General features: G+C 43.9%; 1 protein-coding gene across 1 annotated transcript in view; it reads right to left on the reverse strand.

The window, feature by feature from the left end:
• Pde6b (phosphodiesterase 6B) overlaps positions 1 to 21,105 on the reverse strand; it is a 42,934-nt gene extending 21,829 nt beyond the window's left edge. Inside the window, exons 1-3 of the mRNA XM_036201122.1 lie at positions 20,578 to 21,105; positions 5,709 to 5,861; positions 4,814 to 4,903 (exon numbers count right to left, since the gene is read on the reverse strand). Of these exons, the coding sequence (XP_036057015.1) occupies positions 4,814 to 4,903; positions 5,709 to 5,861; positions 20,578 to 21,045 (711 nt within the window). The 5' untranslated portion in view covers positions 21,046 to 21,105. The remainder of the gene's footprint in view (positions 1 to 4,813; positions 4,904 to 5,708; positions 5,862 to 20,577) is intronic.
• Positions 21,106 to 26,799: the final 5,694 nt, after the last annotated feature.

Here is a 26,799-nt window from a genome sequence, read left to right on the forward strand (position 1 = left end):
AAACTTCAGTTTTGCCACATGTATTATTTCTTAAGACTGAAAAGGCAAGCCACACCCAGAGAGAAAATATACTTTTTGGTAAAGGACTTATATCCAAAATACATAAGAATTTATCTTTTTTATTATTGTTGTTCGAGACATGTTATTTCTATAAAGCCCTGGCTAGGTTAGAACTCACTATGCTCACTGTGAGGACAACGCTGGTCTAGAACTCACTATGTTCACTGTGGGGACAAGGCTGGTCTGGAACTTGAGGATGATCCTCCTGAATCTGCCACTTAAATGTTGGGATTATAGGCTTTGTACCACACTGATGTGTGTGTGTGTGTGTGTGTGTGTGTGTGTGTGTGTGTGTGTGTGTAATGTGTATGTATGCATATCTGTGTGTGGATATGTGCATATAAGTGCAGATGTACATGAGTGCAGGTGCCTACAGAAGTCAGAGACATTGGACTGCCTGGAAATGGAATTATAGACAGTTGCAGGCTGAACTCAGGCCATCTGAAAGAGTAGTACTCATTTTTAGTTATTGAACCATCTCTCCAGCCATATGTCTGTCAGTCTGTATACGTGTATGTATGTATAAGGATATATGCATATGTAAGGATATATATGTAAGCAGATATGTGTGTGTAAGAATATATATACATACATACACATATTTACATATCCTTAAAACTAAACAAGAAAGAATGTAGACCAAGAGCATTTAAGTGTACCATGCACTGTAGAGGCAGGGAGAAGGTGCTGATTTATTTTTAGGATAGAAGGTAAAGGGGGTTGTACAATCTCTGTGCTCTGCTCTTTTCATAGGAGTGAAGAGTAATATCTTTGATTAAAAAAAAATTCATACATTTTAGAGGTACCCACCAAAGGTAGATTAGAGGAGCCAGGACACTCTGTTGAGGGTATATACCAAGAAGATGAGAAAGATCTCTGTGGCAATGGGTCAGGGCTGGAAACATCAATCAGAAATTATGTCTAATTTTATACAGATATGATGATTATATGTGTATACACCTATTGTGTATGCACATATGGGTTAGCACACATAATCTTTCTCTGTCAGGTGAGTGGGGCCTTGGAGCAACAACAAAAAGACTGAGTACTGAGATCTTAGCTTCTAACAGAGCTTTCCAACACATGGATCAGGGCTTCTTGGAGAAATGATGGGTTTTAGGACAGAGGCAGGAAGCATACCAGAGAAGCCTGGGAATCGCACAGTGGTAAAACATATTAAAAGTCACAGGAGCCAGCTGAAGGACCAGACAGTAAAACAGTCTGTAAAATGTAATGAATAGAATAATACTGGATGGTAACCTAAATCATAAAATAAATACCCATGAGTCTAGACATAAATAAATCATTAAGCAAATTAATAAATGATGAGTACAAACAAATTTTCTAGATGCTCCACTCTGAAGGAGGGGTGTGCCTCCCATTCCTAAGCATGGTATGAGCAATGACCTCCTTCAGAAAGCAAAGGATAAAAATTCAGGTGACTTTATGGTTGAGAAAGTTGCAGACATGTGGTGGCATGGCTACTGTTTACTGCTTTTCTGGTAGGTCCTATGATGGAAGCACCCCATGTGATGCAGCGGAAAGGCCTTTAGCCTCCAAAGCCCAGTCATCCAAGTCTAATCACAAGAATGACATCAGAGCAATTCCAACACCACAAACAGTGCGAGCCAAGCTTCTCTATCAAGGTCATGGGAAACAGGCAGATATGACAAACTTTCTTGAACAAGAGGGGCCTGAGAAGATGTGACAACTGAGCACTGTGGGATTTGGGATGGCATTCTGGGACAGAAGGAAAGAGGAAAAGCTGAGGAAATGTGTATAGGAGAAGATGGCTGGGCAGCAGTTAGGGACAGCATCCACTTTCCTCACAAGAATAAGTGAGTGCAGGCAGGAAGTGAGCAGTACAGGACACCTGGGCACACCTGGTGTAGTGGTTTGCATAAGAATGGCCAGCCATCTTCTCCTATACACATAGTTCTATCTTCACTTAAAGAAAGACATTCTTCTCTCTCCACTCTCCTGATAGACTAAGTCAAAACTGAGTGGCTCCTGGAACCTCAGAATCAGTCTGGGTCCCTCATAGGTGTGGTTGTTTGTGTCCGTTTGAAATTGTGTGCGCTAGCAGAACCCACCCTGCTGGAGTCACCCTTCACCCTTCCACAGCCAGCCCCAGATGGCAATGTCAACTTTCTGTCTCTATCCTTTTGCTTATTCTGGACATTTCATTCAAAATTACCATTTTACTGTTTCCTTTTGTTGTTATTGTTGTTGCTTTGAATTTGTTATTTGTGGGGGTGGGCACAGGGCATGTCTGCCTGTGTGCCACCATGCTCCCTGTCATGATGATAATGGACAAAACCTCTGTAACTGTAGGCAAGCCCCAATGAAATGTTTTCTTTCCTAAGAGTTGCCATGGTCCTGGTGTCTCTTCACAGCAATAAAACACTGACTAAGTCATCTGGGATAGGGGGTAGAGAGAACAGTCCTCTGTAGCTGTGTGAGAGCCATGTGGGGATATGTGTGTGTGTGTGTGTGTGTGTGTGTGTGTGTGTGTGTGTGTATGTATGTATGTATGTATGTATGTATGTATGTATGAATTGTATCTGAAATGCAAATGGTGATGTGCATTTGATGGTGTAGAGCAGACAACAAGTATATAGTGCATGGTGTGTGGCTCTGTGCTGTGTGTGTTGTGGTGGATTGTGGGTGGCTTATCTCTGGGGTGTATGCATCTGTTTTGTGTGTTGTGTTGTATATATATATATCACTGTTGTGGGTTATGGGTTATGTGGTGGGTATGGAGGAGAAAGGAATACTCCTTTCTCTACTTTTTCTTCTGACAGTACAATGAAGGTTAAGACCTATAAATGACTACTTACCTCTGTGGTGCCTTCAACAAGCTCACTGTTCCCTCCCTTTCCTTTCCCATCAGCCCATCATCATTTCCCCGCTCTGAACTATTCTCGGGGCTCCACTTGTTTCAGCCCACATGCCCCTCCCATCCCAGAATGGTCTGGGCTTCTTGCCTCCAGTCCTGACTCCTCCAGACAGTCTCCCTCACTGGTTTTGCCATCCCCACAGTTCTTTGACAGCCCAACTAGTCCCGACGCTCTACTTTGCTGCCCTTCCCCCACTCCGGCCCTTTTGTGGTCTCCCTGCGGTTTCAGTTCCTCCTGTGGCAGGCCTTTTTTCTCTACCTGACTCTTCTCTCTCAGCCTCACACTTCTCCTCTCCCCTCAGAGTCATACCTGGGTACTTTCTGCAAAGGTCCAGCTGGAATTGAAAGGACCCTGGGCCTTTCTTCTCCCTGGGTTTTTGTCCTGTACCCCCATATAGACCATAAGTTTGGTAGACCAATGGATCCAGGCTCTGCCTTGAACCTGAAGTATCTGAACCGGAGATCTCTTGACAAGTGACCAGTACCACAAGCGACAAGCCATCAAGATGGTCTCAGTGGCCCCCAACCCTGGCTCTGACTCTCTCCTTTGACATTTCACATTTCTATATTTGGTAGCCAAGGTATGGCAGCACTCACAGGCAGAACAAGAAGTTTGGAAAACACAAAGTAACTTGCCATCTTACATTTCCCCAAAGCCTGTGTGTAGCTGACTTTCCTAGCTTTCGGCACAGAATGTGCCACTACCCATTCAAGATAGTTCCCTTCCTCCCTTTTACCTTCCTCTCCTCTCTTCCTCTTCCTCTTCTTCTCCCCCCCCCACTCCTCCCTCCCTCCCTGGCCCCCTTTCTTTGAGACAAGGTCTTGCTATGTATTTCCAGGCTATCCTTAAACTTGTGGTACAGGTAAGCCATGAGCCACGTGGCAAAGTATAGATTAATAGAAATGGGCTGAATATAAGAGTAAGAGCTAGACAGTGGTAGGCCTGAGCTAATGGCCAAGCAGTTTAAATAATACAAATGTCTGTGTGTTTATTTTACAAGTGGGTTGTTGGACTAACAGGGCTTGGCAGGGGCTGGAGAGAAGGTCTCCAACTACAGACATAGAACTCTCAGTTTCTCTAGTACCAGGCCTGCCTGCATGCTACCATGCTTCCCATCTTGATGGCAATGAACTAAAACTCTGAAACTGTCATCGAGCCCCAGTAAAATGTTTCCTTTATAAGAGATGCTGTGGTCATGGTGTCTCTTCATAGCAATAGAACACTGATTAAGACACCTTGCCTCTGACTCATGAGTGCTAGGATACAGACATGCATTGTCACACTCAGCTTGTTTGGGATTTCTCAAATGCTCCCACAGGCTGAGACTCAGGTTGGAGAACTTTGCCTTGAGACCTCATCTGAACTCTTGTGCTGTAGCCTATGGCACATTGATATGTGTTTCAAAACCCCAGCACACTGACCCTGCTGGACACTCAATTTTCTATTACGTGCAAAGTAAACAGATTCCAGATTCTCTGTCAGGCCTAATCCCATAAGGAGAGACTCTGTGCTTAGTTAATTTACAATTCACTCTGGTTCCTCCAAATGTTTGCAGCAGTATCTGAGAAGAGTGGGGTGTGTCTGTGGCTCTGCAAGAAGCTGTACCTACTAGGCCACTATAAATGAGCAGAGGACCTTTCCAGTTTCTGCCTCATGATCTGACTGCCTAGGTAAGCACAGCATCCCTGCCCCTACTTAGTTTTGTATGGGCAATGACATGGATAGGAACATCTGGACCTGTTAGGACAGAGTCACGCTTTGATTGAACAGTACAGTGTCTTGGCCATTTGTGAAGAGAAGGCTGTTTAGAAGGGTGGAAGGCTGGGGAAGGACCAGTCAGGGCATACAGGTACCTGGCCTCTGCGTGTCTCACAGTTGTGGAGGTAGCTTAAGTGATAGATCTTCAGGTTTAATGTAGCAAAATTCAGGTACTTTGTGAAAACCTGAAAGAACAATCATAACATTAGTCAGAAATCCAGATGTTCAAGGACATATGTACAGAAAAGAGACATACCTCAAAGATCCTGGAGGAATTGCCACATACATGCAAACATACTGATAGGCTATACTTATCACTCATGGGTGTGGACTTGCACACACAAACTCAGTCCTGTGGGGCAGGGACATGGCTCACACACAAAGACATGCAGCGGGACATGACTCATACACAACAAGAAGAACAGCTGGAGTGTAGTGTAGTGGATAGCCATCCCAGCATTGGCCTGGAAGTTCCAACCCCCATTGAGGCTTCAGTAATGATCACGCCCACAAGGCGGGGCAGAGGAGGGAGTGGAAGACCGAGGATCAAGAGGAGGTCGCTCTCTTGGTTCGGGGACGCTGGACGCAGGAGGTAGACCGAGCAGAGTTCTCCAGAGAACACCGCGGGACTGCACTATACCTTTGCCAGACCCTGCAACCTACCCCTTCATTTGTAAGTTACCCTACAAAATAAACCTCCCTTTTAACTACGTGGAGTGGCCTTAATAATTTCACCAATAGTGTAGCCCACACACCCAGATAAACAGTAACACCTGATTTGAGGGACATGGCTTATACATCTGGATGAGCACAGCTCACACACTCAGATTAGCAGACCAAGACTTATCAAGGGACATGGCTCACATAACCACATGAATAGAGACGGTGACATGCAGATGAGCAAAAGCATGCTGGGAGGTGGTACATACACAGACACACAGAGCAAACACATGTGAAGACATGGGTTTCTAACATCTCCTGGACACTCACATCTTCGTCTTCACTTGTGAAGCACGGGCCATCCAGCTTGTTCACTGCCATGATCACAGCCACGACATCTTTGCCATTCATGATTGGTGTGGACAGAATGTTCCTTGTCACGTAGTCGGTGAGCTCATCAGCAAAGGAGCTGAAGTGGGGACACTACCGTGAGAGGAGGGAGGTTATTGATGTGCTTTGCAGCCCGCCCTCTTAGGAGGTCACAGTTTACAATGTACTACAATGTCCAGTAGCCCTACCTCTGAACTCAGGACACAGTCTCTGGGCAAAGAGAGTTCAGCCAGGTTCTAAGGTTCTTCCTAGTTTACCTCACCACTGATTCCTAAGAAGTCTCCCAAGATTTCCTCCCAAATAGCCCCTACAAGGTCCGCTAACACTGTCTACTTTTGGGCAAAGTTGGTCTCCTGGATGCTCAAATCTACCCACTGCCTACCTTCAGACTTCCAGCCCAGGTGACTGTCTCCTTCTACCTCCAGCCCCCTCCAAACCTGCTGCACATTCTTCCTGGAAAGATAACTATGACTGAATGAAGGATGGACTCTGTTGTGATTGGTGGCTTGTTACGGCACAGTACCACTAAGACATATGTGGCTGGGGAGCTGGAGTTGAGAGTTTCCTGTATCTTGGGATCTGTCCACCAGCCCTGCACTCAAGCTCTGCCCCTGAAGGAGTGGGTCATTTGCACCGGGCTCAGGGTACTAAGTTAGAATCAGGAACTCCTAGCAGAAATACCTCACAACTCTTCCCCTCCTTGGAGAAGCCACCTGGCTGCCAAGTGGCACCTCGCTGGAGCTAAATCAGCATATGAATGATCTCAGAGAAGGTGAGCAGCAAGTCCTGACAGAGGTGGCACTCACATCTTGTCTAGAAGATCACTAACTTGTCCTGGCTAAATTGTAGCTACATGGCTTTGGTCATGTGGAAATGAAATGGTGAATCCTCCCAAGGAAGAAATTTGCCTGGGTACCCTTTTCGAGACATTGTATACCTGGTGATTTGGACATGCTGACCTCCTGACTAACCACTAGTGCTAGAGGCTAATCCTGATCTGCAGGTTGCTTTTAGAAGCAGTATACCAAGGCATACTGAAGTGTTTCTGCACAGAGCAAGAGGTTACCTTCAGATGATATACACAGATCTTCACATTGACCCTCATATGGTGCACACAGGTCCACACTTGACCTTTATATGATCCAGAGATACACATACTTGATTCTCAGATGGTTCACACAGGTCCACATAGTTGACTCTTAGATCAGTGGTCCTCAACTTTATGGGTTGTGAACCCTTTGGGGGTCAAATGACCCTTTTATAGGGGTTGCATATCAGATAGCCTGTATATCAGGTGTTTACATTACAATTCATAACAGTGGCAAAATTAGTTATGAAGTAGCAACAAAAATAATTTATGGTTGGGGTCACCATAACATGAGGAGTATTAAAGGGTCACAGCATCAGGAAGATTAAGAACCACTGACACAGATGAAGAACACTTGATCCTCAAATGAGGCACAGAGGTCTACCAATGTGACTCGGAATGAGCAAGGCACACAGGCCATACTAGGTGGTTGTCTTAGTTAGGGTTCCTATTGATGTGATGAAACACCAGGACCAAAAGCAAGTTGGGGAGGAAAGGGTTTATTTGGCTTATGCTTCCACATTGCTGTTCATTATTGATGGAAGTCAGGACAGGAACTCACACAGCCCAAGAACCCTGAGTCAGGAGCTGATGCAGAGGCCATGGAGCAGCGCTGCTTACTTGCTTGCTTCCCCTGGCTTGCTCAGCTTGCTTTCTTATAGAACCCAGGACCAACAGCCCAGGGATGGCATTGCCCACCAGTGATCACTAATTGAGAAAATGCTTTACAGCTGGATCTCATGGAGGCATTTCTCCAGTTGAGTCTCCTTCCTCTCTGATGGCTCCAGCTTGTGTTGAGTTGACACACAGAACCAGCCAGCACAGTGGTGGTCTAGTTTTGCTTTTCTTATTGGCTTTATTTTGGCCACATTTCTCCCCATGTCTGAGACCTCACTTTGGCTCCGTCTCATCTATACACCATATAAGCCCATTTTGCAAACAAAACCACAGAATAGCCTGGGGTCTCCCTTCTTTTTCTTGGCCTGGCCTCCACCAAGGAACCTCACTCTATTCATTGCTCTCCCTTTGCATTTCCTTCCCCTGCTGGGAACTAAATATGATCAAGGCTGTGGTTTTAAAATGCTTTCCTTGTTACTTAGCCTCTTTGGGTCTGTGGATCGTATCGTGATTATCTTTTACTTTACAGGTCATGTCCACTTATGAGTGAGTACATACCACGTTTCTGGATCTGGGTTACCTCACTCAGGATGATTTTTCTAGTTCCATCCATTTGCCTGCAAATTTCATGATGTCATTGTTTTTAACAGTTTAGTAATACTCTATTGTGTAATCATTTAAAAATCCTAAGAGATGGACACTAATAGTTACATATGCTTATGAGTATTGGAAAATTTTACTTGTTATATAAAATAATGGATATTTATCACTATTAAAATAAAATAGACAATATGTAAATAGTTCAAAAATGATGTGTCTGTATAATAGTTTTAGAAATATTGATGAAATATTGTTAAAATGAAATATTAAATAACATAGTAACTTACCAGTATGTGACAATTTAAATAAAATATTGAATTGGGTAATTTCACATATTACTTGTGTGCACTCAGCAAATAAATCATGGAAATAATTTTAAAAGTAACTAATTCAAATAAATAAATAAATAAAATGCTCTCAAACCCCTTTAATTTGTCATGCCCTCTTCTCTGTGGCATCTGCCTTCCTGGGTTCTCTGCCTTCTTGACCAGGTTTCCAATCTTCCTATCCATGTCTCGTGTTGGTTCCAGTAATACAGTCACTATCTTTACATTGAAGTAACCTGCTCCAGCCTCACCAGTCTCTCAGATACCAAATATTTTTCCCACTCAGGACACTGCTCTGGGGTCTTCACCCCATAGCCTACACCCACAGAATCTTGGTATCTTTATGGGTTTCTCATGATCCTCATAAGACAAGAATCTTAAGAAAGAGACTAAAGAAGTGCTAGGGCCCGGGGCCAGAGGTCAGACAGAAACAGGGCTTGTCCATTCTGGCAGATTTGGCTCTCTCTGAATCTCTCTGAGAAGCTGGTTTTAAGTGAGGTTGGGGATACAGATATCTGGGGATATCTATGCCAAGTCTGGCTAGCATTTTCTCTTTTGACTTTCCCTCTATGAACCCACAGGTGAGACAAGAATATAGAGATCCCTGGGACAAGCCTCCTTCTAGCCTTAAGCATAATGCTCCCTCAGAGCCAAATTTCTACCTTTCCTTGATTTCCATCACCCTGCTATTCATGCATGTGTTTCAGTCAGTCAGGGATGCCATGGCTTTGGTTGGCCCTTCAGCCCAGCTGATCCTGCACCTCCTGTAATGATAGCCCCAAGACTCCCATGTAGATGGTGTCCCATTTTACTTCACCTCGGATGCAAGTCTTTTCTATGTATGTGATGAAAATGTGCATTTCGCATTGAAAGTTGGCATGCAGCCCCGCGGCTTCCAGCCTCCCTCCCTGTCCTGGTGTCTCCAGGAGCTTCTAGAGACCTTTGTCTGCCTCTCTTTCCACTCCACTGTCCACTTAGGGCTTCTCTGCTCCCCATGACCTCCTGCTCAGAATATTTGATAGCCTCAAAAGTGGGTAACGTTGGAAGACACTCAGGTTCCTGCAGAATCTGAGTTGAACTCTTCACTGTCAAATTATAAATGCACATGAACCACAGATAATGTGAGCATCTGGGAACTTCTTGCCCAGCAGACTTCTCCAAGATCCATTTCTTCACGCTCATTGTCTGAGCTAAGACCCATCCTATTCTGCTGAGCCCTAACCATCTGCATCCCTCCTTTACCTCAAACATCTCTGGGTCTCCTGAAGCCATAACCCAGACAGCCTAGCTTCCTTTGGTAGCTGGGAAAAGTGTATAGGGAGGATTTGCATGTAGGGGAAACACCTGTCCCTTTAAATGACCACTGCACTCCTCCAGACTCGTCCTTCAAAGGAGGACACATAGGAAAAGGTTAAAACAGCCAAACCGTCCAGCCTTTTTCTGGGTGACCTAAAGTGAACTTTGCTCATTATCACTGTTACAATGCTATATTCTCCACCCCAGAGCCAAACTAAGTTAAAAGAGCTAGTAGAACAAGCCCAAGCTAAGGCCAAACAGTCATAATTAATAATAAGTCTCCGTGTCTTTATTTGGGAGTTGGTTGGCAGCTCAAAGAAAGTGCCAGCTGCAGAGCACCTCCTTCCAGAGACACTTAGTAGTGATTCCCATGCTCTCCTCGTTGGCCGTGAACACTAAGCTTCTCTGCACTCTTGCAGTGCTGGGGACAGAGCCCAAGGCTTTTTGCAAGTTTCCATCACTGAATCAAGATGCCACCCCCCGTTACTCTGTCATCTTTTGGGACATGGATCTATCATGTCCAGATACATTTCAACCTCACCATGTCTTGTACTCAGAGCTGAGTCCTGGTCTGATTCTGCGGCTGAATAGAACCCCCTAGCGAGAAGCTACTACAGGGAAGGGACAGGGGTACATAATGTCCTGGGTCAAGCCTGAGGATACCCTGTGACATTTAGGGGGATGATAAGTAGGAGAAGGGGTGAGACTATGTGCACAGAATAAGGGGCTCTCATCTCTTTGGTAAGGATGGGGAGAAATCCTGGAGACCCTGACCCTCAGTCTGATCTCTGCTCTGAGGCTCTTACTGTACCATGGCTCAGTCTGTCCTTCCACGTCCTTCTACTCCGTTGTCCTGGCTACAATGGTGTGGTTTTTCCCCTGGCCAGTCAGGCACCAGTGCAGCTCTGCAGCACTCACCAACTCATTGACTCACCCACTCACTCACCTACCTACTCATCCACTCACTTCATTCATTCACTCATACATCTACCCACTCATCCACTTATTCACTCCTCACCCATTTACCTGCATTCATTTACTCACCCAGCCTCATAAATACTCATCTACTTGTCTGCTGTGGAGGCCATTGATGCTAGCAAAAACTGACCTGAAACTCACTGTGTAGAACAGAGTAGCCTTTAACACAAAGAAATCTGCACACTCTGCCTGCTATGTGCTGGGATTAAAGATTGTGTGCCACCATGCCCAACATCAACCAGCAATTCTTTATCAGCTCCAGTTCACGGATCTGCTTTTGGGGTTGTCATTTCTGAGTGAGGACCTCCTCATGGTCACTTGCAGCTTAAGCTTAACTCCACCCAATCCAGACCAAAAAAGTATATAACGTGATAGTATCAAGATTTACAGATAAATGTGACCAAAGGACACAATGTTAACTCATTTAGCAACCCCCACAGCTCCCAACTAAAGAAAGACTTTGGATTTTATTTTTCTCTGTGTGATTATGTAGTGGTGTGTGTGTGTGTGTGTGTGTGTGTGTGTGTGTGTGTGTGTGTAGTGAACCTGAGATTTTTCTACATTAGATTTATAAGAGCTGAATTTTTTAATATTTTTTCAAATAATGTATTTTTAAAATTATGTTTGTGTTTTAATTTTACATATCAGCCATGGGTTCCCCTGTCCTCCCACCTCCCGCCCCCCCTTCTCCCCAGCCCCTCCCCTCCATTCCCATCTCTCATCCAATAACTGATGGAAGTGGAAGCAGAGATCCTCGGCCAGGCCCCAGGTGGAACTCCAGGAGTCCAATTGTGGAGAAAGAGGAGGGATTGTAAGAGTGTGAATTGTTGAGACCAAGATTGGAAAAGCACAGGGACAAATAGCCAAACTAAGAGCTGAGTTTTTAATTGGCTTAGAGATAAATGAATGCTCATAAGTTGAGTACACCTAAGCTTTCTAAAAATATGTTAATCCAAAAGCTTTTTCATTCACATGATTTAAATAAATCTTTGATAAGTAAGTTGACTTAAATTTGTTGGTAAAACAAAAATTAAGTCTTCAGAGTGGTTAGCGTATGATTTTGTCTGGGTTTGCTACTTTGTGTAGGTTTGACACAGAAGGAAGCCTTAACTATGAAGGTATCTGTCTGTATAGTTCTTTGATAAACAAGGCTAATATAGTATCATTGGCTTAATTAAAGCTAACATATCTTCTGTTGTCAACATTAAGTACACTACAGACCTGACTTTTTCTCTGTTAGATGCTTAAGATCACACAGATGTGGAATTGTGACCCAAGAATGTTTACACACAATATGCAAGTGTGTCCATTGCTCTTGAGTGCCAAAGCATAGCAAATTCTTAGGGCATTTCTTTGACAGAGAGATAACTTAAGATGACCCTCTGAAACGGAGGAGGAGTGGATCTGAGGGAGAGGAAAGGTGGGGTGGAGGGACAGACTGGGAGGATTGAAAGGAGGGGGAACAGCAGTCGGGATGTATTGAAAACAAAACAAAAGAAAAAGAAAAAAAAGATGACTCTTATACTAGACTGATATCTCAGTTGCCATAAACAATTTAGACTTACTAGCTAAAAATAAGTAAATTAGGTGAAAGTAAATAAGTACTTAATTTTGAACTTTCAATGTAATTTCAAAATTACTCTATGGTATATGGGATTAATTGACACTCATGCAATGTCCAAGTCATTTCTGAATAACTTAAAATACTGATACATCAATTGCCGTATAAAGAAACATGTTTCTGGACATTCTAAAATATTTCCTTGGCTGGTGGGATGGCTCAGTGATTAAAGGCGCTTGCTAGCAAGCCTGACCACCCACATGGCGAGACTGATTCCCACAAGCTCTTATCTCCACCATCTGAATGTGTGAACATGCATTCATGTGTGCATGCAGACAGGCAGTAAGTGTCTTTAAAAGTCTCATGAAGAATGAGTACATGGTAGACAGTTAAAATTGTTTATTTCATAGGTTAGCTCTTTAGTTCAGTAGAGATTAAAGTGAATAAGAGTAAAAAGAAAAACCTTGGTTAAATGTAGTTCTATCTGCAAAAGATACCAGAGAAAACGAGTTTTTTGTATGAGAAAGAATTCAGTATTGGAACTAAAGGCTAAAGTAGTCCACAGGTTTCTAAAGGACAAATCTGACAAACGAACTTTGTGTCATCAAGTGAGTTGTCATTAAAACATTGATAAGTTTCTCTAAAACAGAGCATTGATATAAAACCAGAGTCTAATCCACAATGTTAAAACAAACAAACAAACAAAAACAAAATTTCTGGAAGTATTGATCCAATTGGTACAAATTTTGAAGAAGTTTTCATTTTTAGTTCTCAATTGTTTCCTGAAAATTTCAACTATTTCTATGCAGGACTATATTAGGGAGTGGGGACAGAGGGGGTGGGGCAGAGGCGCTGGGAGGAGAGAAGGGGGTGAACTGTGACTGGGATGCTAAATTAATAAATTAATTGAAATAAAGAAATAAGAAAAATAAATAATTTCTAATAAATACAATGTTAATAGATTTAACTAAAACAAAACAAAACAAAAATTTCAATCATTTTCTACCTGCAGCTTTCCCTGCACTAAAGTTTCTGTTTAAGTTCTTAACTAACATGGAGACTCACTCTCAACTTTCCAGGCAGCTCTGGTCACCCCGCCACCTCACCCCATCTCTGACTCTGCTACTGTAGCTGGATGCTAAAATGTTTGTTTTAAAGGCCCAGAAAGACAGTTTTTCTTCGGGTCTTTCCCTAATACGTTTGAACCTGGAATAACCACCACGTCCCTGTTCAAGGCATTGATCTTGATTTGCATGCTCTGCAGCATGATGTATACACACGCTACACAAATATAGTTTGTATATGTTCCTCCAACATCTGATGGTTTCCACAACTTTTCATCACACACCTTCCAGGCTGTTCTTAATAGTATCCCTTCAAGATGTATCCACTTCATAGGATCTTTCTGTCTTTTCATAACTTCTCTAGGAAGTAGAAGTCCTATATTTTGTGAAGACAATTTTTTTTTGTGTGTGTGTTGTATCTTTATTGAGTTTTCTGTTATACAGGAAAACAGCTTTTAACAAGGTTTGTTGCTATTTTGAGACAGGGTTTCTCTGTGTAGCTCTGGCTGTCCTCACTCTGTAGACCAGGCAGGCTGGCCTCAAACTCAGAGATTCTCTTGCCTCTGCCTGTCCAGAGCTGGGATTAAAGGTGTGCACCACCACTGCCCAGCAGATTTTATGTCTTACTAGCTCTTAGATATTTTTCTAGATTTAAGAAAACTGCTTAAGCTTTCTATAGCTTATAGCAATTTGATGAAACACAATTTTGTAAGCAATGGTGGAAGCATTTCCTTTTTTCCTCACTTGGGTCCTCTAAGATTTAAGAAGAATCTGAGGTTATTTTTATTTCTTCTGGGCCCATAGTTGTTTTGCAGAGGATCAGTAATAAGTGTTCCCATAGAAGTTGCCTTCAAACTAAATGACACATTTTAAATTGTGCACAGGATTCTGGTTTGAGGGCCTAACCTTCACAATTAACAAGTTAAAGTAGAAGGCCTGGGACCAGGGGACTAGGGAACACAGTTACGTCTAGTTTCTGCCTCTGTGTGGCTTTCTTGCTTCAGCGTTCCTAGGTCTGAGATTATTATATAAGAAATCACTTTTCTAATTGTATTTGTGTAAGTCAGTTTAAAAAAAAATTCTCTCATACATTATATTCTGAACAAAGTTTCCCCTCCCTCCAACCTCCCAGTCTCCTCCCTGACACCTCCCCTCTCCATCAGATCTATCTTCCTCCATTTCCCTCAGAAAAGGGCAGGCCTCCCAGGGATATCAACCAAACACAGGATATCAAGTTATAATAAGACTAGGCACATCCCTTCATATTAAGACTGGATGAGGCAAATTTGATAAAACTCACATAACAAGTCTTTTTGAAAGGATATGAGTGTAACTAGAAGAATTACATCTAAAGAAAAATGAAATCTATTACCATATTATAACTGTTTACTGACTTCTCACTATTTTGTTAATCTGTAGATTGGACTGGATTCTAAATTCTTTCTGTTTTCTCTAATGTCTTGATACAGTTTTCAGTTATTAAGGTCAATAATTACTCTTTCTAAAGCTCTATGAGCTAGATCTGGACAACTTGATATAAATTTTTAATATAGAAAGTCTTCAAAACGGTCTCGTGGTACAGACAAAGGCAGAAATGACAAAAGAGAATGAAAAACTATAGTCAGAATGAGACCATATCTTAAGACTCTGTGCCTTTAATTTGTCCTTGCTCGTAAGAAGGATGATGACATTGTTAATTATACAGCCAATGGACGGTAAAACAGAACTGACAGAATCTGAGCCAAGAAAGCTTTTTGTCCGCCCAGTGTGTAACTTTGGCAACTTTACCAAGACAAGTTTTTACTCAAAATTACACAAATGGACTTTTAAAATGATACCTTTTTAATTATGGGATTAATTTTAATTAAGTGGTAAATTTGCACAAGACCAGCTCTTGGTTGGATAAGGAAAAGTCTGTGTTATTGCCAAGACTATGCACTGTTTCTGGGTTTCTCCTCTGGAGAATTAAGACCCAGTTACAAAAAACAAGGGAGAGGCGGACTTACCATAGCAAGTCCCACCAACTCCTCTGTGGCCATCTGACTTGTTTAGTTGGTTACCTCAAAACTTAGATTTGCATTAATATGATGATTAACAACGTTCTTCTATACTCATAGATCTGTGCCTTGCTCAGCCATTATAAGAGAAGCCTCCTCCTGCGGTAGATGGGAACAAGCACAGAGACCCACAGACAGACAATATGAAGAGATGGAGAGACCTTGGAACACTATGCTCTAAAAGGGAAATCTCCATCAAATTCCTCCCCCCAGGGATCAGGAAACTATGTGGAAAAAGAGGTGAAAAAAGTGTAGGAGCCAGAGAGGATGGAGAACACCAAGGAATCAAGGCCTTCTAGACATAACAAGGCTGGCACACATGTGAGCTCACAGAGACTGTGCCAGCATGCACAGGGCCTGTATGGGTCTGCTCCAGACAGATGGGATCCTAGAGCTAAAAGGACAGGTGGACACATGCCCCCATCTCTAACCCAAAAGAGAAGCTATCTCCAATTGATAACCACTTGCAAATGAAAAATTAGTTTCAGTTTTCTCCAAGAATGTCTCACTGGGGGAACAAATCATTCTTAAGGGTAGGCCCCATGCCCAGCAGTAGATGGCCAACAGAAAAACTCAACAGAATCTTCGGAGGTGCTTTGTTTCATAATGTTAAGTCAGGATATTTTTTTTTAGACCTTACAGGTCCTTTGCATATACATATATTATGACTTCCGGTTTTGTGTTTTTATGGGAGTCCTGTGTGTGCAAATGTATGTGTCTCGGCATCTATATGCATTTCTTGTGTTTTTCCCCCTTTGATTCTTTTTCTTGTTTGAGTATTTTGTCCTATCCCCATTTGTTTTATCTTATTATATTTTATTTTATTAAAAAACACCACATGGAGTTCAATATTTTAATCTGAAGACTTGGTCCTGTTTTAAGTTGGGGGAGTAGTTTGTCCAGTAATAAAATGTAGAACCTCCAAAAAATAAAAAAAATAAAAAATGCCAGGTGGTGGTGGTGCATGCCTTTAATCCCAGTACTTAGGAGACAGAGGCAGTTGAGGCCAGCCTAGTCTACAGAGTGAGTTCCAGGACAGCCAAGGCTACACAGAGAAACTCTGTCTTGACAAACCATGAATAAATAAGTAAGTAAATAAATAAAATAAAATAGATAAACCTTTCTCCATAAAATAACATGAAAACTGAGATTATTGTATTATTGTTAACATTACTTTGTATTGCTGCTTTTAAAATTGTACCTGCTATTTGTCAAGTGTGGATAGAAGTTTATATCCTAACAAAATGACAGTTGTCCCAGCTCCTTGAGATGATAGTCAGTACCTCATGAGATGGAGCTTAGTTACAAAATGCAGGGGACCAGTCCTGAGAACTTCACCTTCTGGCTTCCTGCTAGCCAAATATGACTGAAAGAGTCTTGACACTAACTTCTAGCTGTTTATCTGTTTTCCTCAACAGCTAAGCAATTCACCCACACATGCAGCCCATCAGCACAGGACCCTCTTGGCATCACTTACACAATGTGAGTTCCATGTTAGTTGATCAGTGATTATTTTGAAGAATGTTCTTGATCAAAGAGAGAAATATAAAAATTAATGATGAAAGGATTAAATAATTCTTGTCAGATCCCAAGAAATAATTGGACTCAGGAGGTAATGAAAGGACATGGGGACACTCATGCTTCTTCTCTGAGGTAAACACTTTCTTAAGGACTTTCCAAAGACCCTGGGGATATTTCCTCTGTCATGCTTTCCATTTCCAAGGTATGCATAAATTTCTATAGCAAAGTTTATTCTTTTTTTTTTTTTTTTAGATAGGGTATTACTATATAACCCTGGCTAGGCTGGAACCAGACTGGCTTCTAATTCACAGAGATCCACCTGCCTCTGCTCTGCCTCCACAGTTCTGGGATTAAAGGCATGCACCGCCACACCTACCCAAAATTTATCTCTAATAGTCCCTAGGATGGAAACAATTCATTTAAGACACACTGAACAGAATACCTGTCCAGCGTGGGTACCTTTTCCAGTGAGCTGCTGCCGACTCTTGCCTCTGATCCCGAAGACCAATGAACTTTGTATGGAGCAGCTTCTGATTTTTTTCTCTTTTGTCTTTGAAACCTACCCCATCTTAACTTCCTTGAATACATTAAGAGTGTGCCGGGACATATGGATTCCCATTGCAATGATTTGCTATTGCCAAATAAATATAGTTATTCTTTGGTGAACCTCTGTCCACTTGTATTTTGGGTTGACATCATGTATGCAGTCTTGGCCTTCTTCCTGCTAAAAGATTTCTCCAGAAGACAGTTAAGCAGGGCAGCTGATCATGCTGTTTTGTTGGATTCTGACATATTGAGGGGGAAGACAGAGACCCCATCCTCTACTTTCTGGGTTTTATGGGCTCTTGGGTGTGTGGTTTTGGAGTATGAGACCTTACTCAGTTCTAAGCTGGTTATCAGAAAGACTGTAATGAACCTGAGACCTAGAAGAATATCTTTCATTCAGGTTTTTAGCCTGGGGGCAGCTGTTACACTCAGATGCAGTTAAAGGGACCTAGGCCATGGATTTAGGTTCTCTACTCAGAGGTAGATTCTCCACAGGATAGATATGTGAGCAGAGCCTCAAACATACTTTTTTTCTCCACAGAGCCACATCCTAGGATGTGTTTCTAGTTAGAAGCAGGCAGGAAGATAAGGCTTCAGAGATAAACATCACATCAGAACCATTAGCAGTCCGGGTCCCTCAATGCCAAGAACATGGATACTCATGGCTCAGAGAGCCAGTTTCCCACACTTGCTAACTCTTGCTATGGGCAGGCTGCCTGTGCTCTGTTTTATGATCTTGTTCTACCTGTGCTATGGTCTGCCTGTGCTCACGGCATTGCTGTACCAGTGAAGGAGTTACATTTACAGTACACCTGGGCTCATGGCATAGCTGTACCAGTGAAGGAGTTACATTTACAGTAGACCTGGGCTCATGGCATAGCTGTATCAATGAAGTAGTTATATTTACAGTACACCTGGGCTTATGGTCTGCCTGTGCTCGTGGTTTAGATGTGTTCAGTATCTACCTATACTCAGGGTCTCTTTATGCTTAGTAGCAGTCTGGTTTAACCATTTCAACCACATGGTGAAGTAGACGTTTCACCAGTAAAAATTGGAGACAAGGGTTGGGGATTTAGCTCAGTGGTAGAGCGCTTGCCTAACAAATGCAAGGCCCTGGGTTCAGTCCTCAGCTAAAAAAAAGAAAAAAAGAAAAGAAAAAAATGGAGACAAGTGTGTCCAGATGTAGTGAGTACCTATGTGCACCTAAAAATTTGCATCAGTCTTGTATTGCTATTCTGTGTTCCATACTACCACAAATGTCCACCATGTGGCTTACCATTTGCAAGGAGGGCACCAAATGTGTTAGAGAGATCCTGTGCTGTCTGTCTCGGTGGTTTTGTTTTTTTTTTTTTGGTGTTTTTTGTGTTTTTGTTTTGTTTTGTTTGTTTTGTTTTTTGCTGAAAACTAGTATGTGAACCCAGAATCCCATCCTTAGCAATGAAGAGTCCTGATGCAGCTAATGGAAATCTGGATTTTGCTAACGTTGACTATTATTCCTTTTTCCCCAGTCCGGGATCAATACAAACCAGCAGAACTTGCAGTTTACAGAATCATCTTATGAGAAGGCCTGGTGTCCCTGCCACCAAGAATGTATCTCTAGGGCACAAAAGTGACTAGAAACACTGGAGAGGGGCTTTAGGACATGGGTAGGCATAGGTAGAGGATTTAGGACAGCCCTGCAACTTGAACTGACCCTCAGAGCAACACCATTACTCTGGTGTGGATGGGGGCAGTTGGAAGTCCAGTCCCAGAGTCAGGGACATGTAGAGGCAATGATTTGAGAGTTGTCGGAAGGCGGGTGGGATGGAGGAAGGAGGGGGAGAGTGGGAATGAATGGAAGAAGGAAGGAGGGAAGGAGGCAAGAGGGATGGAAAGATAAGAAAATGAGGAAGGGTGGGTAGATCAGGAGCACTAGAATATTAATGTCCTGTCCTGGTCTTCCCTATACACCAAATTTCTTGCTTTCTTGGTAATTTATGCTCCATTTGGCTCATGGATGACCCATTTCTTAAAAAGGAAGCAAAGTGAAGACCAAGATAATCCTGCAGATTCAGGTCGCTGGGTGGCTGCCTGTTTATAACAGATAAGGATAAGAGGATTGTAACACCCTCCTGCCCAGCCTTACTTGGCCAGGAGTGAGGGTAGTGACTGCCCTGGGAGATCTATCTAGGAGGGGACCTTCTCCTGCTCTGGGATTCCAAACTAGATGTGGTTGACCTATACAGCAGGTGCTGAGGTTTCCTGGGTTCCTTGAGGAAGGAAGAAGGAGAAAAATAGGAGGGGACTAGGCAGGGAGAAGGAGACTGTTCCCCAACCCTTCTGTGGAGCTCCTTAATCCCCGGAACTCACTTTTTGACCCTTCTCTGACCCCTCCCTAAGCTGTTGTCAAGCCAATATCTAGTGGGTACCTCACTCAGCATGTCCAGACACACATTGCTTCCCGCCTATGGGAGCTCTGACCTGGTTCTACCTGCCACAGACCAGCAGCTTCCATGGAGCCTGTTAATAAGTCCATTTCCATTCCGGCCCCTGACTCTTCTTGTCACTCCATCCCCACCCTTTCCTGGATCCCAGGTTCTCTGCCTCCAGGACCAGTGTGGTCCCTCCCTTTGTGGGTAAAGCTGCCTCTGCCATGACTGGTGTTTGGGGCTGCTGGTTTCTATACCAGCCCTAGCCTTCAGACCCCTTCAGATCCCTGTGCGGACAACTATAGTCACCCAGGGAAGACTCTTCACCCCCGATGATCACTGAAATTACTCTAGATCCTCACTGTGCTTACCATGTATAAAAGAGACCTGACCTTGAACCCCACATACAGAACCCTTGGCAAGGCCAGAGGCTGAGTCTGAAAAGCCTCCACGAGAACGTTTCTTTAATAGTATTTCTGTGACAATTATGCAGCTGTGTGAATGGCCCACATAGGGAAAAAGAGGGACCCTTAAAGCTCCCTTTGAGCTCCCTCCACCTCGCTTTCTCTTTACTGGAAACGTGAAAGACTAGGTCCTGCAAGGGGAAGACAGGAGACTAGGCACTGTGACCAGATGGGGTAGGGAAGGGTGAGCTGCAAGAAGCTTGGCCCTGGACCTGAGGTCCTTGTGAAATCTCTGGATGCCAAGGCAGAGCATACTTCTGCACCCTGGCTGGAGGACACCCACCTCTGCCACATCCTGCACGTTCACCATCTTCTTGGTCTGAGCCACATGGCCCACAATCCCAATGTCCAGTGGGAATACGATCTCAGAGTCAGGGGGCACCAGGCAGTCCTCCAGGAGGCTATCTGGCTGCACACTGAAGAGCCGTGTGGCAAGTTCGGCTATGCCATTGCGCTGGCGGTACATGAAGAGGCTGCAGCGGTCAGCATGCAGGATGGTGCAGAGGCGCCGCAGGACCTTGAAGACCACACGTTCCATATTGACACTCTCTTGCATGTCCTGTACCAGTTCAAACAGCGCTGCACTCTCTTCCACCTGGCACAGCTCTCGCAGGCTGCCACAGTCTGCCAGCCAACCATCTTCACAGGCCCCTGCCACATTTTCAGGGCTCAGCTTCTTCCCAAAGTATTGGTGGGCAAAAGTGGGGTTCCCATCTAAGAAGGTGCGTACCTGTTCCTCACTGAGGCTCATGGTGCCCCTGCTGCTGTGCCCAGGGCTTTCACCACTCCCAGGCACACATGGATCTGCAAACACTGTTGTCAGCAAAGACTTTCTTAGTGATGATTAGGGAGCCCAGGGGAGACAGCTGACTCATGCCACAGAAGTAGCCTGTCCTTTCTCTTCTCAGTTCAGCAGTCCCAGTTCCCCTGCAAAAACTGGGTATTTAGAATTGGTGTTTTGGGTAAAGCTAGGGGGGCTTCCTGTCTGTTGCAGGAATTATGGGCAGTTAAGGGAGGGCAAGTCACTTCTGGGAAACAGGTCCTGAGATGGCATCTCAAACTAGGTAATTGCACAAACAAAGGCTCTCTTTGCTTGGGGAGCTGCTGAAGGGTTTGAGTTGTTCCAGCAGGAAGTCCCTGGTCCTCCTGAGCTCAGGGACCCTGGGAGGGTGGTGAGCATTGGCCTTCCAGAGCTGCAGTTGGCTTCTGAGGCACGGAGTGCAAGGAAGGGTCCATGCCTGGAAGATAGACACAGGGATTTTAGTGCAGACTATCCCTAGAATCCTTGGTTAGAAGTTGCTCCTCATGCCCTTCTTGGTCTTCACCTGCTACGGAAGACACAGCTTTGGGGTGATATCACTCTGCAGACACGTGGCTATCGTTCGAGCTGAACAGCTGCCTACTCTAAACTCAGAACTTTCCTTTTTGATGTCACCAGTCAACAGGCCCCTGGGCCCACACGTCCTCTCTAGCAACTATGTCTTGATTCCGGACTAGCTCTTCCCTGGCTTCAGGGTTCATAAAGTCTATATGACAGTTGAATTACACAGAGTGTTGTGTGAGCCTGGTGGGTGGAAGTGTTTTCTACTTCTTTGAATAGAGGAACTTACTTTTCAGGCATATTTATTTGTGTTGCTAGATTCTTGTCCTGTATCCATCTTCAGTTGCACTGAGAGCTCTGTTTCACAGACCTGCAAACCTGTGTGTCCATCCAGGGTGAGTGCATCAGATGTCAGTAGGTGTCCTGGTGTTGGCTTCTGTGGTAGTCATGATGTGATGATAAAAAATGTGGCTCAAAAACTCAATTCGGGTTGTCCCGATGCTCTGCTGAAGGCCAGCTCCATGCGTTAAGCACTAAGAACATTGCAAGGTCTGTGAGTATATTATATAGGTGTGGATGCCTGAGCACAAGAACATGTGAGTACATTATATAGGTGTGGATGCCTGAACATGAGAACATATGAGTACTGATAGAGGGAAGCCTAAGGACATAGAACTCTGTCCACTGTATGAGCTGGCCTAGAGCACCCAACCTAACCTCAAAAATGAGAGTATAGGATGCATTAATTAGAAGGATTTCTGGGCCTTTTTCCTGGTGAAACTGGAAATCAAACCATGGACCTCTAGGGACTACCCAGGAGCTTCTTTATTTCGCCTCTTCCATGGATCACTATACTTTCCACCAGGGTATAGGGTTTGCATATCATTTGGACTTTTCTGCGTCAGCTGACAAGGTGTATGCTTGGTGTAACCATGCTTAATGATTTCTCGGCATAAAACTCTGGCTTTGTGCTGGCACCTGCAGTTTCCTAGGCAGGAGAGACTGACTGACTGCACAGCTGTGTATACAGTGCGTTTAGCTGAGTGTAACAGGGACCTGTCCCCACAAATTCTTGCCTCTGCTGAGTCATGTACAGCTCTCTTTCAGGAATCTGCTTGGAGGTCTCTCAATCCTGACTGAGGACTCGGGGAACACTTTGAGAGAGGAAAAGGTGTATGGGCAAACAATGCAGTGCTGGGGTTCAGGCAGCAGGCCACCTATTGCTGCCTGGGGGACCAGCCTCCAGCAGCACAGGGCTCAAAGGGAATCCACAGAGTCAGCGCACAATAAGACTTTTCTGTCTGAGGGGGTTAGGGGAAAAGACAGTGTCCTTCAGACATTTTTCTTTGTGTGCATTCTCCTTTGTTTATTTTCCTCATGCTTTCCTTCTCTTGTTTTTGATGCTTTCCTTCTAACTCTCTCATTCTTGATGTTTTCCTTCTAACCCTCATTCTTGATGCTTTCCTTCTAGCCTATTTTAAGTATGTCTTTCAGGCAATATAAAAATTACAATGTGGTTACATTCTGTTTTTTTAAGTGAATGAATACAAGTAAAAAAAAGCAGCATGTTTTCCACATTCCTTAAAAACATTTTATGTTTTGCAGGTGAAAAACAAATTATCCCAAGAACCCACATGCATTCATACCCAAGCAACTTATTATAAATTAACCAAGTAGGCAAGCATGATATTCTTCTCAGTCAGATCTTTTACTGGCAAGTTGCATTTTGCAGTTACAAAGAAAGGGCCAATACTTTATTACTTATCTTGAAAGGTGATCTTATAAGGAATCACAAATCTAAACTTTTGTATATGAAGAAGAATCAGTCAGCTCTACTTTAAATCTTTAGGATGCATACCCACTCAACAACAGATTTTTGTAGCAGGAGACTGAGGGTAGAAATGGGTATAAGGAACTAATCATCACCTTTGGTCATCAACCAATCCTAGCAAGAAAGGTGTGTCAGCTAGTGATAATTGGGCTGCTCTGTTCTTGTTCCCTGACCTTCAAGAGTTCCACCTTCAACTATGTGCCTTTCTAAAACTTTAGATCATCTTCTTGAGTTTTTCACCTTAAAGTTATTTGACAAAAACATCTTAATCTAACTTTATTTTCAAAGCTTTGTTTCATCTGTGATACACACTGAAACCTGTGAACACATCTCCCAACATTTAGAAATCATTTTCATAATAATCCACAGGTAAACATGCCCAGTGGAACAGGATGTTTCCATGAGATAAAGACACTACATTACAGGCAGTGGGGATCTCCCCACACCCAATCACACCATGCCAGATACCAGAGAAAGATAGCAGCAGCAAACATGTAAAGGCACAGAAGCAAAGGGCATCCCAGTGTCTGTGGTCGCAGGACCTTGTCTGTCCGAGACTGATCCATCAGAGAGTTTCCTCCTGGTGAGCTGACACTTGAACTTCCACCTGCTGCTCCTCTGACATGGCCACTGGCAGCCATCTGCTTGGCATTCAGTTCCGTAATGTCTTAGAACAGGCATGGCATTTTATCTGTGCTAGGTAAGAGGTAAATGTCTACAGAGGTCACCTTGTTCCACTTTGAGACCCACCAACCTGCTCCGGTACCACAGGGAAGCTGTACAGGTGTGGGAACCACAGCGGAAACCTCAGGCAGGGGCAGTGGTCACAGGACACTTGGCTTGGAGTTCATTCACTCTGACCCTAACCCATCCAACATCCACCTGTGGTGCTACTAGGGAGCCTATAGGCATACTGGTTTAGGGGTGTAGGAACTCAATAATCCTCAGAGGAGTCCTAAATTCATGTTGATAGGGGCTCTACATAAATGTCTCAAGGCAATAGCGTTGCACTGATTGTCCCATTCCCTTCTCATATTCTCAAATATCTACTAGTGATGCCTTGGGGTTGCTGATTGGGGTGGACTCAAGAAAGTATAAAAAAAGACCTGTGGGGCACACCTGTAAGGCATCTGTAACACACTTCTGTGATGAATACCTGTGAGGTAGCCGCTAGAAAACTCCTGTGAGATGCACTTATGAGATATACCTGTGATAAGCACCCCATGAGGTACACCTGTGAGCTGCACCCGTAAGACACAGGCATGCTCAATGAGCCATTGGATTCACCAGGTGACTTCTCTATAGATGCAACTGGGGGATGCTTAAGGAGAAGTGGGACTGTTCCAGTTGCCAGTCTCTTATTAATTTTGCCTCATCATGATGTGGAATTTTAAAATGAGTCACACATCCTGGGAGTCATTTAGAACAGGAATGTGTCATCACCAGCTGTTACGGGAAGAGAATCTGGCTTCTTGTACCAAATTGTGGAGAGGATACAATTAGACAAGGAGCAGTATGTTCTGGAATTAAAATTAACCAGTCAGGAAAAAATGGCAAGATATAGAAGTGAGAAGAAATTAGAGCTCACTACCAGAGTCCCATCGTGTCTATGAGCAGAGGAACAGATACATGCATCTCAGAATGAGACCCTGGGAGCAGGATAAGAAAGACCGTGGGCAGGAAGACGGTGGACAGACCAAACATCTAGGCCTTCTGTGGGGCAAGATGGGCAGACCCTCAGCTAGGTTTCTTTTTGAGACCATAGTCTTGCTGTGTAGACCAAGGTGGCTTCCAACTCAAGACATCCCTGTATCTGCCCACTAAGTGCTAGGATTACAGGCATGGGCCTTCATATCCAGCTTTGTCTAGGCTTCTTATTTTATTTTCCCAGCTAACAATGACTGTAGCAGGCTTTCCTGGAACACCAGCCCCCAAATAATGACACAGAGACTTATTATTAATTGTGAATGTTCAGCTTGTTTCTAGCTAGCTTAAAAAAAATTAACTTAAATTCGCCCATTTCTATCACTCTATGTGCTGCCCTGCAGCTCATTTACCTCATCTATGCACTGTCCATCCTGCTTTCCTGCTTCCTGTGTGTCTGGCTGGCTGGCTCCCCTTTTCTCTCTGCTCATCAACTCTGCCCATTCTTCCTCTGCCTAGCTATTGGCCATTCAGCAGTTTATTAGACCAATCAGGTGCCTTAGGCAGACAAGGTGAAATAGCAACACACCTTTACATAATTAAACAAAAGCAGCATAAACAAATACAACGCATCTTGACATAGTTAAACAATTATTCTTCAACACAAACAAATGCAACTCATCTTTATATAGTTAAACAAATACTCTGTTTTCACAACAAATGACCTTACGTGGGTATTCTTTGAGTGAGGAACGATGTGGTATGCAGCAGGTACCAACAGTGCACCCAAAGAAGACAGATCACTATCAGAGATCCACAAAGGACAGCTGTTTATATGATGGAGGGTCTGGGATGAATCTGCAGGAAGCATTTCACTAATAAATAGGCTTGGGCAGAAAGCAGGTCCTGTGCTTGCTGTTTTGGAAGCAATGTTCTGAAGCTGAAAACTGCTGGTTAGCATCCCAGTGCAGTGTCCACCCATGGACCTGCTTCTTGCAAGAGAGGACCTGTGAGCAACTTCATACTTCCACTGATGACATAGAAGGCCAGCCCTAGATGCTGATATCCAGCCGTAGCTGCAGGGCTCAGAACAGGGTGATGGCCCTAGGCATCATCAGGTGGCCACTCTGATAAATCTCCCTTCTGAGCCTGGCCGGGATGTGCCTGCGAGTGAGGAGGCATCACACAAGGCAAGAAGTACAATGTATCTTTACTGCCAGTTTTGGGTTCTGTGTCCACCCAAGCACCAAAGGGTAGCTTAGGTACCATGCTGGGGTCCTTGGCAACTGGAAGTGTGAGCCTACCTTAGCATGTGAAAACTTGCTCTGGGCACATCCATATCTACTTTTTTTTTTTCTTAGAGAGCTTCTCGACGTTTCCCCAGTGGGAACCTTTCATGCATTTGTTTTGTTTTATCTGGAGCTCTGGACCACAAAGTTGGAATTTCCAACTTAATATCCACAAACTGTCCCTGGTCTCAGGGGCCAATGGGTCAACAGATGTGTCTTATAGAATTCCACAGATGTGTTCAGAACTGCTCACCAAGCCAATGGCTAAGGTAGAATGGAGATGCCTAGTGGGTGACTCATGAGGGTTCACTCTATTCTGAACAGCAGAAGTCCTAGAGGTCTCAGGAGGTCAAGGAGCATCATCTCTAAGGATAGGTGGCCCTCCTATGGCTTGTTTTGCATAGAACCCAGTTAGGAAGG

The sequence above is a fragment of the Onychomys torridus genome, chromosome 10 (assembly GCF_903995425.1).
Source record: "Onychomys torridus chromosome 10, mOncTor1.1, whole genome shotgun sequence".
Lineage (NCBI taxonomy): Eukaryota > Metazoa > Chordata > Mammalia > Rodentia > Cricetidae > Onychomys > Onychomys torridus.